The sequence below is a fragment of the Poecilia reticulata genome, unplaced genomic scaffold (assembly GCF_000633615.1).
Source record: "Poecilia reticulata strain Guanapo unplaced genomic scaffold, Guppy_female_1.0+MT scaffold_125, whole genome shotgun sequence".
NCBI classification, from domain to species: Eukaryota; Metazoa; Chordata; class Actinopteri; order Cyprinodontiformes; family Poeciliidae; genus Poecilia; species Poecilia reticulata.
This window is the reverse complement of record NW_007615013.1, coordinates 1,246,561-1,263,424: the sequence shown is the minus strand read 5'-3', so window position 1 is coordinate 1,263,424 and position 16,864 is coordinate 1,246,561. Positions and strand designations below refer to the sequence as shown.

Below are 16,864 nucleotides of genomic sequence, written 5' to 3'. Positions count from 1 at the left end.
CTAAGCTAATTGTTCCAATGCTAAGCTAACCCAAACTCCTAAGCTAATTGTTCCAATGCTAAGCTAAGCATAACTCCTAAGCTAACTGTTCCAGTGCTAAGCTAAGCATAACTCCTAAGCTTCCACTTCAGTCACTCAGATAATGTTGTTATCCAATGTATTTAACATTAACACGATCTGCTGTAGTTTCTGTAAACATGACGGTAACAGTTTTAGATGCACCAACAGACAGACATAGCTATCTATCCGTGCTACGGTAGGGAAATCTGACGAGGTAGCTCAGATAGTCAGAATATTGGACCAAGAATAGTTGAGGAGCCGGTTCCAAAACTGGTTCTGTGCTACGCTGTACCTGGTGCCGATTTGTGGTTTAGACTGACTGAAGGCAGCATCTGGAGTGAAACGGGTCGATTGTTCACCAACAGTAACATTTATTTTCAGTAGTGTCCAACATTCACCCATCTGACGTTTCTGTTCCCTGCTAATGTCAATATTATCTGTAGATAATATTTCTACAGATGCTTCTGAAGTTCTGATCCATTTAGACCACTACTAGTCTGAAGAACTTGGAATCTATTCTGGTCTGGACCCAGGTTCTGAGCCTCTGGGTTCTGAGTCTGGATGGATTGGTTTCTGAGGAACTGGTTGTCCTGATGTTTACTCCACCTTCTGGACAAGCTAAAAGCTTTCTAGGTTTCTTGGAACCGATGATTCGAAAAGTTCAGAACCGTTCTTGTCCTGCTGGTTCTGACCTGTAGTGATGGGCAGTACCTGTCCAGGTCCAATGTAGATGCAGGAGGCGTTTGGGTGGCAGCCTCCCCCATCAGGACCATCACAGTTGTTTATGGGCTGACACTCGTTTCCGTCCTCTGTCCAGCCAGTCAGACACTGGCAGCTGTGAGTACCTGGGCCTGTCTTTATACATTTTGCCTATAGGGGGCAGAAATGATCCCACAGTTCAGCCCAGCGAACGAGGAAGCAAACGACCAGAAGACAGTGGGAACTCACGTTCACACTGCAGCCGCCTCGGAGAGGCGGAGCACAGGGGTCCGACTCCACACAGGTGATCCCATCGCCTTGGAAACCAGCTTTACAAACACACCTGATACATGGAAGAACGTCTGGGTTAAATTATCAATATTACCAGCACCTTTGGTCATAATGTACCGTAGAACAAGATAAAATATCATTTCTGAACGTTTGACTCTTCCTATCAGTTCTGGGGAGGTAGGATGAAAAATAACTACACAGAAAGGTTCTGAAACTGGATCAGTCATGGTACAGCTTCATCCAGGAAGATGGGCTCTGGAAAGGGAATGGGTTTTCCTGAACGCCATAGTATGCTAAATCAAATATGCTGCAGTTGCTGAACATCAATTAGATCTAAACTGCTGAATTCCTGAAGGCCGTGGATGAAGAACTGTCTCGACTCGGTTCAGGCTGTTCTGTGGGTTCTTCATAGTTTTATTGGGTCTTTCTGGGTTCTGTGTGGGATTGGCAACCTGATCAAACAAGTTCTAATGTTGATTCTGAAGACAGATGAAGATCTGATGGACTTTAGCTCAATCAGTTTGAATCAGTCCATCAGCAGGGCCTACAGAACCTCTCTGAAGAACTGGTTCTGGCTCTCCAAACCAAGTCTACTGGGCTATCAGAGGGAAAACAACCTTATTTATTTAAATGGAGATATTCTAACCAGAACCTGGTGGTCCACCAGAGCCCTGTGTTTCAGTGGTTCTGTTGAAGCGTGCAGGTACCTGGGTGATCCATCAGTGAAGTCACAGTCAGCATGGGCATGGCAGAACTGGGCCAGGCCTCCACAGACAGATGTCTGTCGCTCACAGAACCGACCCGTGAAACCTCGAAGACAAGAGTCCAGCTTACATCGTCCATCTGAGTCTGGACGGTTGTCACACTGTCCACGGACGCAGGGACAAGCTGTGGATATACAGGTGAGACTTGACACAGGTAACTTCTATCGTCTGTCTGAGGGACAACACAAAGTCCACTTGACCTACTTCTGTCGCAGTTTGGACCATATTTGTTGAAGGAGGAGCAGTACTGACAGCGAGAGCCTCTGAAGTTGGGTTCACAGATACACGACCCGTTTCCTCTGATGCCCTCCATACACTGGACAGAAGACAACTGCTGAGACCAGTCAGAGGAACATGGTTGTTCCTCCGGATGTCTGATGGCAGGTGGTAGAACGTTACCTGGCCATGTCCGGAGCAGGGTGTGTTAAAGCCACCTGGACAGGGAGCGCAGTCCGGACCGTAGAAACCTTTACAGCAGGCTGGAGTCTGAGCACACAGGTGCATTAATGTTACCACAGATTCCTGACGTGGCTCTCATCAATAAAATCATAATGCTGCCATTACCGTTACATTGGCGTTGCAGAGTGGTGCGCAACCTCTGGATGGGACCCTGATGGGAGATTTGTCAAAGGAGAGGGTGTAAAGACACCCGAGGTTGGAGGTGCCCTGTTCACCAACACAATGACAGATTCACATCAGATCAACTTTTCATATAGTAGGGAGAAAAACCCAGAAGGTCCCGGCAGAGTGAGACTTCTTACCGTGTAGACTCCTGATGAGCACTGGAACAGGTGGACCTTGGTGCAGCTGACACATTCACCCTAAAGGATCACAAGATTTCAGCCGTCAGATGTGAGCAGGAAGGTTTCTGGATCTGTTTCTAATGTTTCAGATAAAATCAGCAGCTCCTTACCTTTATAATCTTGGTCTCTGTGATGTCACACCTGTGAGGCAGCAAAGGTTGGATGGAGGGTGGAGTCAGGACTCCGTTCATCACGTACAGCCGTCCATTCTTGGCCTCCACGGCTGCCTCCAGAACGGCCGCTCCGTTGACCAGAATCTGACCCTGGATCAGCCAATAGGAGCAGCATTGCAGCAAACAGATCAGGATTAATGCAGGCAGGAAGAAAACAATTCATGATACACCTGGAAGATATCTCAGCTGAGGACCCATCAAAGTAAAAGATGGTCTTTTTGATCAGCGGCCGACAAACTTACGTTTTCTGTTACGTTGATGACCAGGACCTGGTTGGCCATTGTCACAACGGTGGGGCTGGACACAATGTTGTAGACCTCCAGCTGTAGGACAGTGGACAACGATCAGAGGGGACAGAAGAGCGGACTCAGACATACAGCTGGTACTCACCGAGGTGGACGGGATGATGTGGTTCCGGAGGAACTCTGTCAGCTTGCTGCGACCCTGAGGGTTCAGACTGATTTAGATCAGGGTCCCTGAGCCGCTGACGGTTTGATTCTTACTCACCTCTGCACTGCGGAGGAACTGCAGGTGACCCTCCTTCATGCCGTTAAAAGCTTCAGTAGTTGGAGTGAAGACCGTGACTGGTTGAGGGAGGTCCATCACAGAGGCCAGGTCAGCTTGCTGTAACCACAGCAAAGACTCACTGAAATGTTCAGTTGCTTCTTGAAGATTTGCTGATTTGTTTTACTCTGAAGTTGGATTAAGAAAGTTAGATCCTCTCTGGATCCCACAAACCTATCACCAAAGCAGAACAGAATGCCAACCGGCAGAAGATACTGTAGATCCCACAGAGTCCAAAGTTCTTCAGTGGATGGCTACTGAATTTAAACCAGTTAAAGACCAGACTTCTTACTGGGCTCTGCTCAGAGAACCAAAATCTACTGTAGATAATCCAAACTGGAACAAATTTCTGAGACCAGGTCAACACAAGTTCTTAGAACCACACAAGGAACAAAAAGGTCTTAAAGACATATTAAGACCTTAAATAAGACCTTAAATAAGACCTTAATATGTCTTTGTCGGTCTGGACCAATGGGCAGCCGGTGTGAAAGTAGTAATCTAGTTACTGCACCTCAAGCAGGGACTTGAAAGTCTCCAATTTGCCATAGTCAGAGATGATTTTCATCAAGTTCTCCTGTAGAAGATCATAAAAGCGTTAAAGTGGCATCGACATTTCGTCCAGTCAACCAGGGTTAGAGGTCTCACATCTGGCCTGCTCTCCACGGTGGCCGGGACGCTGTCCATCAGCTTCGTGATGATGTGGATGAGTCCGTTGGACGCTGCCAGGTCCGACTTGATGACCTCACCTCGCCTCCTGCTGCCATGGATACGGATTCTGATCTGACCACCCTGCAAGGAGAAATGGGATGGTTCTGGTTTAACCGGGTCACTAGATCCAGGTCCAATGAGGTTGGCAATGGTGGAACGTTCCTGGTTCCAGCTCAGGGTGGATGTGTCCGGTGTCCCACATGTTCTTTGGATCAATTTTATGCCGATGATAAACTGTGCATGGGAGTCTTACCTAGAGACTCATGAAATTGCTTTTTCTCCTGAGAGTTCTGGTTCTGATCCATATCTCAGGACCACTTGAAAAAACATTGTGTGTTTTAAAAATCTGAAAGACGGCTAGGCTTCTTCTCACCCTGTCAGACGTCTCCGTCTCTCCTGCCTTTCCGGACAGCGTGTAGAAGACATCTGTTTTCACCAGAGTGGAGGACGGCATTGAACCAGCAACCAGGTGCATCTTACACAGGTACTTAGCTTTGGATGAGTCGGCAGTCAGAGTCCGTACCTGTGATTAAAAAAACAACAAAAACCCTGAAAACTCTGCTTCTTCTGATTGTCTGAGCTAAATGGGTCTAGAACTCACAGAGTTTCCCCTGAAACCTCGATTCACCGGAACAAAAACCGTAAACGGACCCAAGTTCTGAAGAGGCCAAGACAGAGAATCTGGGAACACAAAACAAACCACATCAGTGCCGATGTCTGCCTCTGAACAGAACATCAGGTCCAGATCAAGCTGGGATGGAACCAGAACCAGGACTTCCTGGAGCAGGACGCCCAGTCCAACCCTCAGATTGAATGTTGCTTTATTCTAATCACCGAACAGAGAGATGGCGTTGCTCAGCTGGCCGCTCCACTCCTTCCCAGGCTGAGTGTTCAGTTCCCTGAGACGCTCCATGATGTTCCCAAAGCAAACCTTCCCATTCCCGATGTAGCCCTGGAGACAGGCGCACCTGGAGGCAAAGCAACGGGACACTCAGGTGTATTCAAGTGAGCAAGCAGGTAACAGTGAGGTAAAGCAAGGCGGAGGGAACTGACCGGACCCGACCCGGTTCCACCGTGGAGCAGTTGGCGTTCTGGTGACAGGAGTCGGGTTTGCAGACGTCCTTCAGGTTGCAGCTGCCGTCCGCCAGCGTCTCAAAGCCTGGTAGACACTCACAGTGGGACTGGAAGGAAACCAGACACCGACAACAATACATCTCCCCCTGCAGGCTGGACTCTGCAGTGCAGCCACTGGGAGTAATCACAGCAAATTAACTAGACAATTCCTGAAGAAATTATAACAGGGCCTGCAAAAGTGTCGCTTTGGACCCAGCACTCTAGCTACGGTTTGGACAGCTGGACTTGCTCTTACCAGGTCCATCACCATATTTCCATGGCTGACCTGGTTCATTACTACAGTACAATGAACTGAACCCCAGGTACAATGAATTTCAGTCCCAGACTGACGACTATAAGCTTCACACATGTGGTTCTCACTCACGGTCCGAAATAAAAATAAAATAAAGACAGTCGGTAATTGTTTATGTCTCGAAAATTTTCAACCTTCATACTAAGGATTTTAATTCACACTAAAAAATTCAGAGGAATAATAATTTTATGTAAGCAAAATATGAATAGTCAGGAAATATTTATTCTTCCCACAATGCATTGTGAGACCTGCCTCTGCGCCTGTTTGTGAGACTACTCCCTGCCTCTCTGGGACCCGTTGCCATGGTAACCTGGACCTGGGCTGTCTGACAGGATGCCGGAGACAGAGTTTCTATACTTGTGAGACACTCAGCGTTGGTCTCCAGGTCCCTGACAAAAAACCATAAGCCCTAGCAACATTCTGAAAACATTTTAATATTATATCTTCTATTATCTTCTAATCTAATATTATAACTAACTCGAGGGAAAAAGATAATAAAACCTAATATCCAATCCAACTTTATTTATAAAGCACTTTAAAACAACCACAGCTGATACAAAGTGCTGTACAGTAAAACACAACATTAAAAAAACTAAATAAAAAATAACTAAAAAAAAATCTCTTACAGTTTAAAAACAAAAACATCCAATTTAAAACTAGATCCCTCTGGTGTTGAAAGCCAAGGTGGTTTTAAGACGAGCTTTAAAAGTGGACAGTGAAGGGGCCTCTCTGAAATCGGCCCATCACTTTGGGCCCAGGACAGAGAAGCCCTGACCCCTCTGACCTTCCTCCTGGATCTCAGTACCTTCAAGATCACTTACAATATCACTTACCTGAGAGGATTATTGAGGCTTTTATTTTGAAATTTTCATTAAGCTTCATTTGAAATGGCCACACTAATCCCATGTGTAATAGTAATTGGGTTAAATCAGTTATATAAAGCTAAAAACAGGAGCAGTTCTCAACCCAGCCAAGTCCTCCTCTAGTGACAGACATGTTGTAGTTCTACACTCTGCTCAACCCCGTTAATAACCGAGTGTTCAGACACAGTTAGAACTACAATGATGGCGTTTTGTAGTCCTAAGCAGCTCCTCTGCTCTGTGTTCCGTTGCTATGGTGATTAACGCCCTGCACCTGTTGGTGGCACAGAGGGAGAGAATTCTGTCTAAACCAGCCTGTTCTCACAAAAAAAGCACTTCCAACGACTCCTTCCCATTCAGGAACCGTGACACGTGTTCGAAAACCGTTTGAAGTGTGTGACAGGGCTATTAGTCGTCTCCGATATTCTCGCGTTTCATGTCTTTACCTCACTCACAGTATTAACAGCGATGAGAGAAAGATGATGTGCGCTGAGGTCTGACATTTTTCAGACATACATGGAAAAACGTGTCTGAGCGAGAGTTTGTCCTATCGCACATTGGTCAGAAGCACCTGGACAGAAAACCGTAAGCCCTACGGACATTTTGAAAACATTTTGCCGGAGCAGGCATGCGTATCTACGTCCTGACCGACTTCGAAGCCAATCGGGCGATATTTGTGGGCGAGTTAGAAATGATTTGGGGTCAGAAATCCACTCTCTGGCGGAGCGGCACTCACACTCTAACTTTTGGAAAACTTTGGGTCGCTTGGAGACAAAATGTGGATAAACCGTAATTCGCCGCAATTTTTGATACCACATTTGTGGGGGTGCATGTAGCAGTTTGGGCCTCATTAACGGTGATGGAGGAAAAATAAATAATAAAGAGACATTTTATTAGGTGTAGAACTACAGGTGCCTGCCATGCAACGCATATGGACAGCAGTCAGATTGGCAGAGAATCTGATCTCTGCAAAGCAAGTCAGTCACTGCTCTCCCTATGCATGGCTATGGCAGGCCCCAATTAGCCGGCCCTGATTCCAGCTCTGAGACAGGCACTTAGTCAAGCGAGTCCCTGATTCGGATCATGTTTAAATCCTGACGTGAATCTGAACCTGATCCTGTTCCACATCCTGCCCCAGAGGAAGATGGTGTCGTTCGGACCCCAGGATTACTTCCAGTCTTTGTCACAACCCCATTCTGGATTAGATGTTCTGGTTTCATTTCAGTGTTTTTGTTCAGATGACGTTCTAGATCCAGAACATGCCATCAGTCCTGATTCAGGTTCTGGATTTGATCCTTTTTCATACTCAGGCTAATTTCTTGATGTTCCTGAATTTGATCTCTGATTTTGTTCTGCATGCAGAGTTTTCCATTTTTATCTCCTGGCTGATCCCATTCCTGGTTAGCATCCCCGTTCTTCTGCTCCCATCTTTTTCCATCTAATCCCTTTTGGTTCTGGTTCTGATCCCTCACACTCTGAAGTGGATTTCTGGACTAATTTTACCTTTCCGGGTCCATCATAGATGCAGCGAGTGGTCCTGGCAGAACATCCTCCGTTTTGGGTCTGACAAGGATCGACCGCCATGCAGACCTGTCCGTCGCCGCTGTAGCCTGGGTTGCAGGTGCAGTGGTGCTGGTCCGGTCCAGTGTGGGCACAGGAAGCCCAGGAATGGCAGACCGGCCGGAGACACGGGTTCTTGGCTGTGGAGGACAGAGCTAACGATGAGCAGACCATCCCTGAGCAGATGGTTCTAGGTAGTTCTCTGGTGGCGCTGAATAAGTTTCTTTTTTAAACATTTCTAAACCGAACAACAATCAAAACATCAGAGTTGCTGGAGATCAGGAGCTGGGCCCGGTTCTGGACCAGCCAAGCTTCTGTTCATGTTTAGACTCACCTAAACACTGAGATCCTGATTTCTCATAACCAGGCAAACACTGGCACACCAGCTGTCCAGTCAGAGCTTCTTCCATGCAGCGGGCGTTCTGCTGGCAGCTGAGGGCCGCACACTCTGGGAGCTCTGGAAGACAGGATGAACCGGGTCAGGACAGACAGGTCCGGGATGAAGGAAACCCGGTGCTGCAGGTCCAGCAGAGGGACGAACCCTGGTCACAGCGAGGACCTCGGTACCCAGAGAAGCAGGTGCAGCGACCGTCTCCTTTGAGTCCAGAACCGCAGAGACCGTGGACACAGGAGCACTCTGAGGCAGAACCAACAACAGCAGGTAAGGAATACTGGTGGTACCGACCCGGGTCAGGATGGGAGAATGTGACGGTACCTGAACTACAGGTGGGGCCGTAACGTCCAGGAGAGCAGTCCTCACACGCCGTTCCTGCAAAACCAACCTGGACAGCAACCAGAAACAACTTTGACCCAAAGTCTGAGCAGCAGCACTAATGTGGCCAAAACGGTTCTGATGTCGGTTCTGGGTCGGTCCGAATCCAGTTCAGGAAAACTCAACAGGCAACAGAAACCTATCCGTCTTTCAGTTGGTACTGCAGGATAATTTGGGTTTTAACAGATTCTGTGTGTGTGTGTGTGTGTGTGTGTGTGTGTGTGTGTGTGTCACCTGGCAGCTGCAGGTGCCGTTCCCCCCCAGCCCATCAGAGCAGACCCCTCTGCCACTGCAGGGCCCGTCGGCCCGATCAGGACATTCTGCAACACAAACACAGGAAGCTGGAGGATCGACTGGAGGAGCAGCTGCAGCAGGTTGGAGATGACAGGAAGCTGACCCCCCCTCCACCCCCCCCCACTTCCTGTCCCAGCTTTTATCAGCTCCTCTGTCCTCCACCATGCCCCGCCTCCCAGCATGTGGTGGAAATCTTTCCCTTCTCTGGTTGGATTCTAAGGTCTGAACCAGAACCTGGACCAGAACCTGGACTGGTCTTTGGTCCAGGTTCTGTCTGGACCTGTGGATCTCAGGTTCTGGCTGATGTTCTGCTGGTCTGAGAGCAGCTTGTGGGATCGGCGCCGTGTCTGCAGATCTCCGTCCTGCTGACGGTCTGCAGGGAGGAAGGAAGTCCCGGTTCTGGAGGATCATCTGCTTCCTGCCGGACTGGACCGGGTCAGGAGTCACCTGGAGTGGGTGCAGGTGGGTCGAGCTGGCTGGTTCTGCTGGTTCTGATCTGTTCTCTGGTATAATCAAGTCGACCATTAAAGCCGTCTAGAGGTTCTGAACTGACCCAGTTTCCTGCAGAACAGTACTGACCCATGCAGTCCGGACCCCAGTATCCGGGGCAGCAGCTCTTCACCTCCACCTGCTGGAAGCACTGGAAGGAGCAGCCGCTGACGGCCAGCTGCAGGCTGCTGGTCCGGATTTGGTACCTGCACAGAACCCACACGGTGAACAACCTGGGTCAGCAGAACCGGTCCAGACCAGAACCGATCAGTGAAACTGGTTCAGCTCACTTGCAGCCGGACGTCAGGCTTCCTGGACTTCTCCTGAATCCAGTGGGACACGGAACAAACATGGAGATGGAGCAGGAGTGGCAGGCCGTCTGCGTCCTCAGCACCGTGGAGTTGGAGCAGAAGTTCTGGAGAAACAAACAGAAGCTCTAACAGAACCTGTTCAGAACCCCAGCAAGAACAGGAAGGAGCTGGAATGACGTGGGTCATGTGTGTGTGGCCCACGTCCTTCCAGAACTCTTCTGGAATAAAGAGTTCCAGAACCGTCTGCCACAAACACATCCCAACAGATTAGCAACAGGAAGCAGCTACCACGGTTCTGTTCACATGGCCCGATGGTTCTACTGGTCCGCACCATGACACAAACTGGGAATCTTGGGAGCTGGAAGCAGAGACAGGAAGTGAGGCTAATGGGTCTAACTGCTGCTTATCTTCTGGATCGGATCCGCCCAGAACCTCCATCTCCCACTGCCAGGGTCAGAACTGGGACCAAATGGGTCCAACTGGAGAGCCCAGAACCTCCCAACAGTCCTTTGTGGTTCTGATCCGGTTCTTCTCTCCATCGGTGCTTCTTTGAGGTTCTGCTCTGCTCTCTGAAGACCCAGACAGCATTTCAGTCAGGTTGAGGTCTGGCCTTTGACTAGGCTGTTCTGTTCGGGTCAGGTTGGACCAGAACATGAAGCTCAGGCTATCGGAGATCAGAACCACCATCTGGTCTGGTTCCTCAGCGGCAGCAGTGGGTCGGTACCGGGCCCAAGAAGAACCAGACTAGATGCTGAAGAGACATTATTTTTCATGATGAAAATAATTTCATTTCTTTTCAGGAATCTCAGATTGGAGGCAGCAGAAGATCAGAGAACCGTTCCGCCGAGAGACATCAGACGCCAGCAGCAAATTAAAGCCGACCCACTGGGATCCACTGGGATCCACTGGGACCCACTGGGACCCACTGGGACCCACTGGTTCCAGCTGAGTCCCGTTAGAAAACCTGCAGCTCTCCTGGTGATCTTACCTGCTGCGAGGCGGCCGTCGTCATCATCAGAACCAGCATCTGGAAACTCAGCAGGACCTCCATCTCTTCTGGTTCTGACCCGGTCTGCTGTCCAGCCCGGTCTGAGCGGCTCTTTTCAGGGCTTCCTCCTCCTCCTGCTTCCTGAAAACCAACCTTCAGGGAAAAGTGCTGAGCTGTAGCTTTCGACACAAACACCCACAGGAAGTGGGATCATTCTGCATCGTTAAACAACACAGAACTTCCTGCTGCTTTCAGTTTCAGACCAAACGGATTCTGGCGGTGACTCTACAGCAGAGCGCTTCTGACTGCAGTAAACCCTCTGGATGAAGGTTAAAATCCAGACTCACGGTTTGTGTCAGAGTGAGACCTCCTGTCTGTCAGCTATCCTACCTGCTCTAGTTTCCTCTCTGCATCCCAGCGCTCCAAACTGGGAGCTGATCCAGTGTTTCTTCTCTCTGTTCTGGGTCCAGGGATGAACTTTGACCCTGCTGTGAATGTTCAGGACCTGCCTGCCACCAGGAGCCTCAGGTTGGGCCTCAGTCCAACAGGAAATCCTGTTTTCCTGAAACTTTCTGCTCCGTCATCAACGATGGCTGATAACCGTCTTCCTGCTGACTCAGAGAACTCAGGACACCAGGACATGTCTGTCCCAGTGAGGACATGCTGTCCCCCTGGTGCACAGCGTCCCCAGGAACGGGAGCCGTCCTCAGAGGGGCCCGGAGCCGACGGTGTCCTCAGGTCGGGTTCTGGATTCTCATCATCAACGTTTTAACAAAGAGCTGAACTTCAGTGATGAATAAAAAAAAAAGTGACAAAGCTAAATTCACAATAACAAATTAGAAACAAAGCAGATAAAATAGAAAAGATAAAAGTTCTGACCCAGAACATCTGAAGGTTTCAGGTCAGGCTGGACCTTGTTCTCAGTAGATCCTATCAGACCATTTTCCCAGAATTCACCTGGATCTCATTCCGGTTGTTCCTCCCAGGAGAGCGGTTCCCCCGAAACTCCCAGAGCTCATCATGCAGCTAAAGACTCATTCTAACTGCTTGTATCTGGTTCTGCCGGGCTCGGTCCATTCCTCAGGACCACAGCAGACATTGTTGCAGCTTGACCCTTGACCCCAGCTTCACACCCTCAGATCGGAGCAACATGGAGCAGATGGAGCTGGTCGGGTCGGACCGGGCCGCCACTACATCTGAACAAACCAGAACAAGCAGGAAGTTCTGCACATGGAAATTAAGATTATTGAGAAAACTTAGATTTTTCCCGCCTGTTCCAGGTAACACTGGGCTCACCTGGATATGTACCGATACCTGATTGAAGTCTCTGCTACCACAGGAGCCAGTAGCAGGCTGTAGGTGGCGCTAATAAACCCCAAAATATCTGTAAACTGCATAAAGAGAAGAAGAGCCTGGAGCCGCTTAGTGGTGAGACGTTCAGCAGATTCAGGCCCGGTCCGGTGCTCAGCGCCCGGCGCCCTATGAAGAGTGGACTCAGTCAAAGTCACATCAGGGGTCAGGGGTCAAGGACAGAACGGCCCCGGGTCGTAGCTTCAATCCAAAATGGCGGCACTGGTCACTGTTTAGGCATTCTGCTGCTAAAAAGTACAACTACAACAAAACAGATTATTTTAAAGGTGTTTCTTCTTTCCCAAGTCATTGTTGGAGATATTTGTTTTGTTTTGACACGTTGAATAAAGAAAATTCAATAAACTCTCAGATGTTCAAACTGATTTTATTCTATTTTTGTGACAGACAGCTCACTCTGTTAACTTTGTCATATTTCCAAGATGGCAAAAAATACACATTGAAATGTTGTAATAATCAGTTTATCAGTCGGTCATGTGACTAACAGACGTGATTTTTTAAACATCTGTTTTATGCATCTAAAAGTTAGTTTGGTATAAAGTGGAGCTAATAACAAAGATCGAGTTAAGGACAAACGTACGGCATATATGAAAAATAATAAAAATGCCTGATGCTACATGTGAAAAATAAAAAGACTAATGGAACTAAAATGTCCTTTTTAAAAGAAACTATGAATGTTGTGACTTTATGAACCCAAAATGTAACAATAATTCATCAGGAGCTCCGACATCAGTTTTCTCCTCTAGTCTGAGAAGAAAACATTTGTTTAAAAATCATGGTGACAATAAGAACCAAGCAGCTTTATATTCCAGTCCCACAAATAAACTTAAGATATTAATTTCATAATTATTTATAAAGGTTTTCCTTAATGACTTTCTGTAAAAGAAATTCAAAATAAATATCAATTCCTGTGTTTTGTGATGAGATTTTGAGACAAACATTTTTTCAGTTGCAACTTCATTAAAATGTTTAGAAAGTTTAAAAAGTGGATATTGTATCTATTCCATCTTTAAGTTTTTATTTAATAAAATGTGGTCTTCTAACAGGATCTGAAGATAAATTGTTGTTTCTAAAAGTCCCCTCCACTTTACAGTGACATTATTTTGAGTGCTTAAATGCTGCAACATCATAAAAGCCCAATCTCTATTCCAATGTTAAGATTTGAAGTTTGTTTTGCATTTGTGACATTTTGTTTTATTTCCTGTTAGTTTGTGACTTTATTATTTTTTCTTCTCAGTTTATTAAATCAAACTTTTTATTACTGATGTGCTTTGTCATATTTTCTTTGAATTTTCTATAAAGCCGGAAAAATAATATATTACAATAAGCCCGCCTTTTAACTCAAAACGTCACATGCAGCAAGGAATTGTGGGAAATACAGTTCGCCGAAGTCCGTAAAAGTGCGGACTTGGCGTAAGGGCGGAAATAGGACCTAAAATGGGCGGGGCGAAGAATGTGGTACACACTGCGACCTTTAACCTTCAACATGAACGGCATCTGAAGGACGAACGAGTGAGGGAGAGGATCGGACCCATAGACGCCTCATGGAGCGGGTCAAAGGTCATGGAGCGGGTCGCCCCTTGCTGCGACACGTCACAGCGTCCGCCATATTGAATGTGGAATATGTGCCAGTAAGCTAATACAGGTAAATGGACCGAATTTCACAAACTGCCGTTCTACAAAGTATTTTAAATTAATTCCTGTTATTGACACATTTTCTCACACATTAATATATTTGGTAATCAAAGAAATGACTAAAGAGCGTTTCTAACTTCTGATGAGATTATTTAATTGTTTTGGGGCATTTCTGAAGAAAGAGCACAATGTTTGATTTGATAGAAATGATTCTGATCATTTTATATTAACATTGATGAACAGACACTTTTACAGAACATATTTACATAATTTAATGTACATTTAACTTTTCAAAAGAAAACAATTTTCTTGTATTTATTTATACATTATTGAGAAATGACTTTTGATTTATGAATTTTAATGAACTTCCCCTCTAACGGCGATTTCTCATTACATAACAGTATGAAAACGTTAGCTGCTAACAATCAGCGGTTAAATTAGCTGCTACGCTAACAATCAGCGGTTATATTAGCTGCTACGCTAACAATCAGCGGTTACTTCGGGCCAATTTAGCTACATAGGAAATATTTTTCGGCTGTTTAGAAGCGAATTTCTGGCTGCAAAGTCAAATAATTCTGATCTTTCATCCTGACCTGGGAAGGTAATGAGAATGAATCCAGTTTGTTTCGTAAAACGGTTGAAACACACAGCAAAGGACTTGAGGAGCTCCGGTCCTCTGCTGCCACACAGAAGATGGCGGCGACGTAATTAGGGCTCAGTGAGGCGTCAACGTATATGACGTCTATGATCGGACCGGGCATCTGGCTCCATCAGAATCTTTTGTTTGGTTTTATTTTGAATCACAAATTGAGCTTTACTGCCACCTAGTGGACAATGTTTGATTTTCAGGCTGGACTCATGGTGACTGGCTCTCATGACACGTCTGTTCTTCAGACATTTATCTGTAAGTTCAATAATAGAAATGTTTTGTTAGTTTAATTATTTCAACATGCTTCAGCTCATTTTACAAGCTAAGCTCTATTGTTAGCTGATTATCTGCTAAGAAGCATTTATGGTAATATTAGTTTAGTTCTAGTTCAGTGGTGCCCAAAGTGGGTCCTGGAGGCCCGGCATCCTGCATGTTGTAGTTCTGTCCCTGGTTTAACACACCTGGATCAAATGGTGGCTCGTTAGAAGGCCTCAGAGGAGCATTGACAAGGTGAAAAGGTTGTTACTGCCACCAGGGAGAGAACTAAAACGTGCAGGATGCCGGGCCTCCAGGACCCACTTTGGGCTCCCCTGTTCTAGTTGCCTTTGGTATTTGATATGTAATTGATACTCATCCTTTGCTATAATTTTACAAACTAAACGGAAAGAAGCTGTAAATGAAGCCACAAAGCCACCAAGACAGCTGAACTATTTCCAACTGAAGTTAGCTAGCAGGCTAAAGCAGTAGAGGCGGCGCCATGTCAGCGGTCTGGGGGTCCAAGAGGATCAACACCAGCAATCTGAGAAAACAGTTATAAGCCAGCAAGTCACAGAGTTCAAGGAGTTTTGCAACAGCAGTAGCAACAACCAACCCTGTAGTAATCTCTGAATTAATAACTCAGGTTCTCAGGCACCAGTTTGATCTGACGGCCAGCTTTGGTACTTTTGGTACTTTCCCCTTTAAGGGGTTTCTAGATCTTCTCAAAATCTCCAAGGTAGGAGATTATTAGCCATCACCAAGTTGCTTGAACTTCAGGACTTGGTAAAGATGAAGGTACTTATCTGGAAGAGCAGCGTTAGCTTCACCGTAGCCTGATAACATGTCCTTTGAGAGTAAAATTTCTGTCGTCCAAAACAACCATTTCTGGGTTCACCCTCTACATGTTTGACGACACGGTTGAAAAGTGGGAGGACTGAACGAGTGTGGTTCTGTCAGTTCTGGTCGGTAGAATACTGTAGAGTAGTCCTACAGCTAAAATACTCTGACCTTGTAGTTCTGTTGTAGTCAAATGTACTGAATGAAAATAAACTGTTCTCAGACTGGTTGTATGACTCGTGTGTTAGTACTAATGAGTACCGGGAACTACCTGGTACTCATTATCTGGCATCAGTAAGTACTCAGACGTATGTTTAACTTGTACTCGGTTTGAAGGAACACGGTATCGGTACATCCCTGGGTTTAAAGGTTCTACATCAGCTGCAAATGAAAATGTGTCCATATTGGGTCTCAGGTCCTTCTCCAGGTGGACACGTCCCGCAGAGAAGACCTGGAGGCAAACCCGGATTTTAGCATGGGCTTACCGGGGCTCTACGGTCCGCCAGAACCTGGACCGATCCGGACCCGGGGAGTCAGAGGCGGCGGACTTCTTCACTGGTCACAGCGATGACCACGGATGATCCGTACAGTACTGATCCTGTGTGAGTTTACTGGGCTGAGCAAGAAGCACTGAATATGGATGTTAGCATCGGAACATCTTTACAAACATCAGAAACGATTCTTGTCCAGATCGTTTTGAAAGCAGCTCCAAGCGGTGAGTCCATCCACACACAGGCTGTTATCCTCCATCCACCGCGGCTGGGTTTGTATTTTAAACGATGCTAAAAGTCAGTGATGCTGTGAAACGGGTTTCCGTTAGTAGAAAAAAGCAACAGAACAATTCAAAGAGAAAGAAAACGGCTAACAGAAAAGCAAAGCGATGCTCTGCTGCTCAATGCGAAGTTAAAACAGCAGAACCAGCTTTAGCCTCCAGCTAGCAGCGGCGGGAGGAACCGTCTGAATCATAAGGCCGACAGGACAATGACCTACTGCGACCCGCCACACAGATAAGATCCAGGTTTGGCTCTGAGAGGGGAAATAACCTGGTAAGGAAATAAACCTGATAATTACAGAGATATAGATGAAGAGGATCAATAAATAGAGGATGATAGAGAACATTGTCCAGTTCTAATTCCTTAGGAAAGCTCTGCTGAATACACATATTCAAGATGTTCAAGTATTTCTTTAATAACTACCAAGTATATTTTGTTAGTAGTGATGATCTTTACATTCATTAAAGGTGCACCGATTTCTGGCCGATCTTTAAAAATCTGACTTGCTGAAGTTTTTTTGTGTGTATATGCAAAACATAACAACTGTTTAACAATCATGGAGAGACGACCTGGTGGTTGGGG

At 46.6% G+C, this 16,864-nt stretch overlaps 2 protein-coding genes across 3 annotated transcripts in view; both read right to left on the bottom strand.

The window, feature by feature from the left end:
• Positions 1-12,186, bottom strand: part of stab2 (stabilin 2) — a 29,412-nt gene extending 17,226 nt beyond the window's left edge. The window contains exons 1-28 of one of the 2 annotated variants that reach the window (XM_017302950.1): positions 12,059-12,186; positions 11,642-11,958; positions 11,153-11,546; positions 10,763-10,915; positions 9,754-9,878; positions 9,554-9,669; positions 8,915-9,000; positions 8,624-8,690; positions 8,450-8,545; positions 8,243-8,365; positions 7,852-8,048; positions 5,116-5,243; positions 4,897-5,030; positions 4,664-4,743; positions 4,436-4,585; positions 4,000-4,143; positions 3,866-3,928; positions 3,298-3,414; positions 3,181-3,234; positions 3,033-3,113; positions 2,728-2,880; positions 2,576-2,635; positions 2,379-2,480; positions 2,214-2,300; positions 2,019-2,130; positions 1,758-1,938; positions 1,009-1,102; positions 772-930 (exon numbers count right to left, since the gene is read on the bottom strand). In XM_017302950.1, coding sequence (XP_017158439.1) covers positions 772-930; positions 1,009-1,102; positions 1,758-1,938; positions 2,019-2,130; positions 2,214-2,300; positions 2,379-2,480; positions 2,576-2,635; positions 2,728-2,880; positions 3,033-3,113; positions 3,181-3,234; positions 3,298-3,414; positions 3,866-3,928; positions 4,000-4,143; positions 4,436-4,585; positions 4,664-4,743; positions 4,897-5,030; positions 5,116-5,243; positions 7,852-8,048; positions 8,243-8,365; positions 8,450-8,545; positions 8,624-8,690; positions 8,915-9,000; positions 9,554-9,669; positions 9,754-9,878; positions 10,763-10,825 — 2,772 coding nt within the window. In that variant the 5' untranslated portion in view covers positions 10,826-10,915; positions 11,153-11,546; positions 11,642-11,958; positions 12,059-12,186. Of the gene's footprint in view, positions 1-771; positions 931-1,008; positions 1,103-1,757; positions 1,939-2,018; positions 2,131-2,213; positions 2,301-2,378; positions 2,481-2,575; positions 2,636-2,727; positions 2,881-3,032; positions 3,114-3,180; positions 3,235-3,297; positions 3,415-3,865; positions 3,929-3,999; positions 4,144-4,435; positions 4,586-4,663; positions 4,744-4,896; positions 5,031-5,115; positions 5,244-7,851; positions 8,049-8,242; positions 8,366-8,449; positions 8,546-8,623; positions 8,691-8,914; positions 9,001-9,553; positions 9,670-9,753; positions 9,879-10,762; positions 10,916-11,152; positions 11,547-11,641 lie in introns of both variants that reach the window. The other variant, XM_017302951.1, reaches the window with a different exon arrangement.
• A 64-nt stretch (positions 12,187-12,250) lies between these two features.
• wnt16 (wingless-type MMTV integration site family, member 16) overlaps positions 12,251-16,864 on the bottom strand; it is an 11,439-nt gene continuing 6,825 nt past the window's right edge. Inside the window, exon 4 of the mRNA XM_008401691.2 lies at positions 12,251-12,373. Within this exon, the coding sequence (XP_008399913.1) occupies positions 12,272-12,373 (102 nt within the window). The 3' untranslated portion in view covers positions 12,251-12,271. The remainder of the gene's footprint in view (positions 12,374-16,864) is intronic.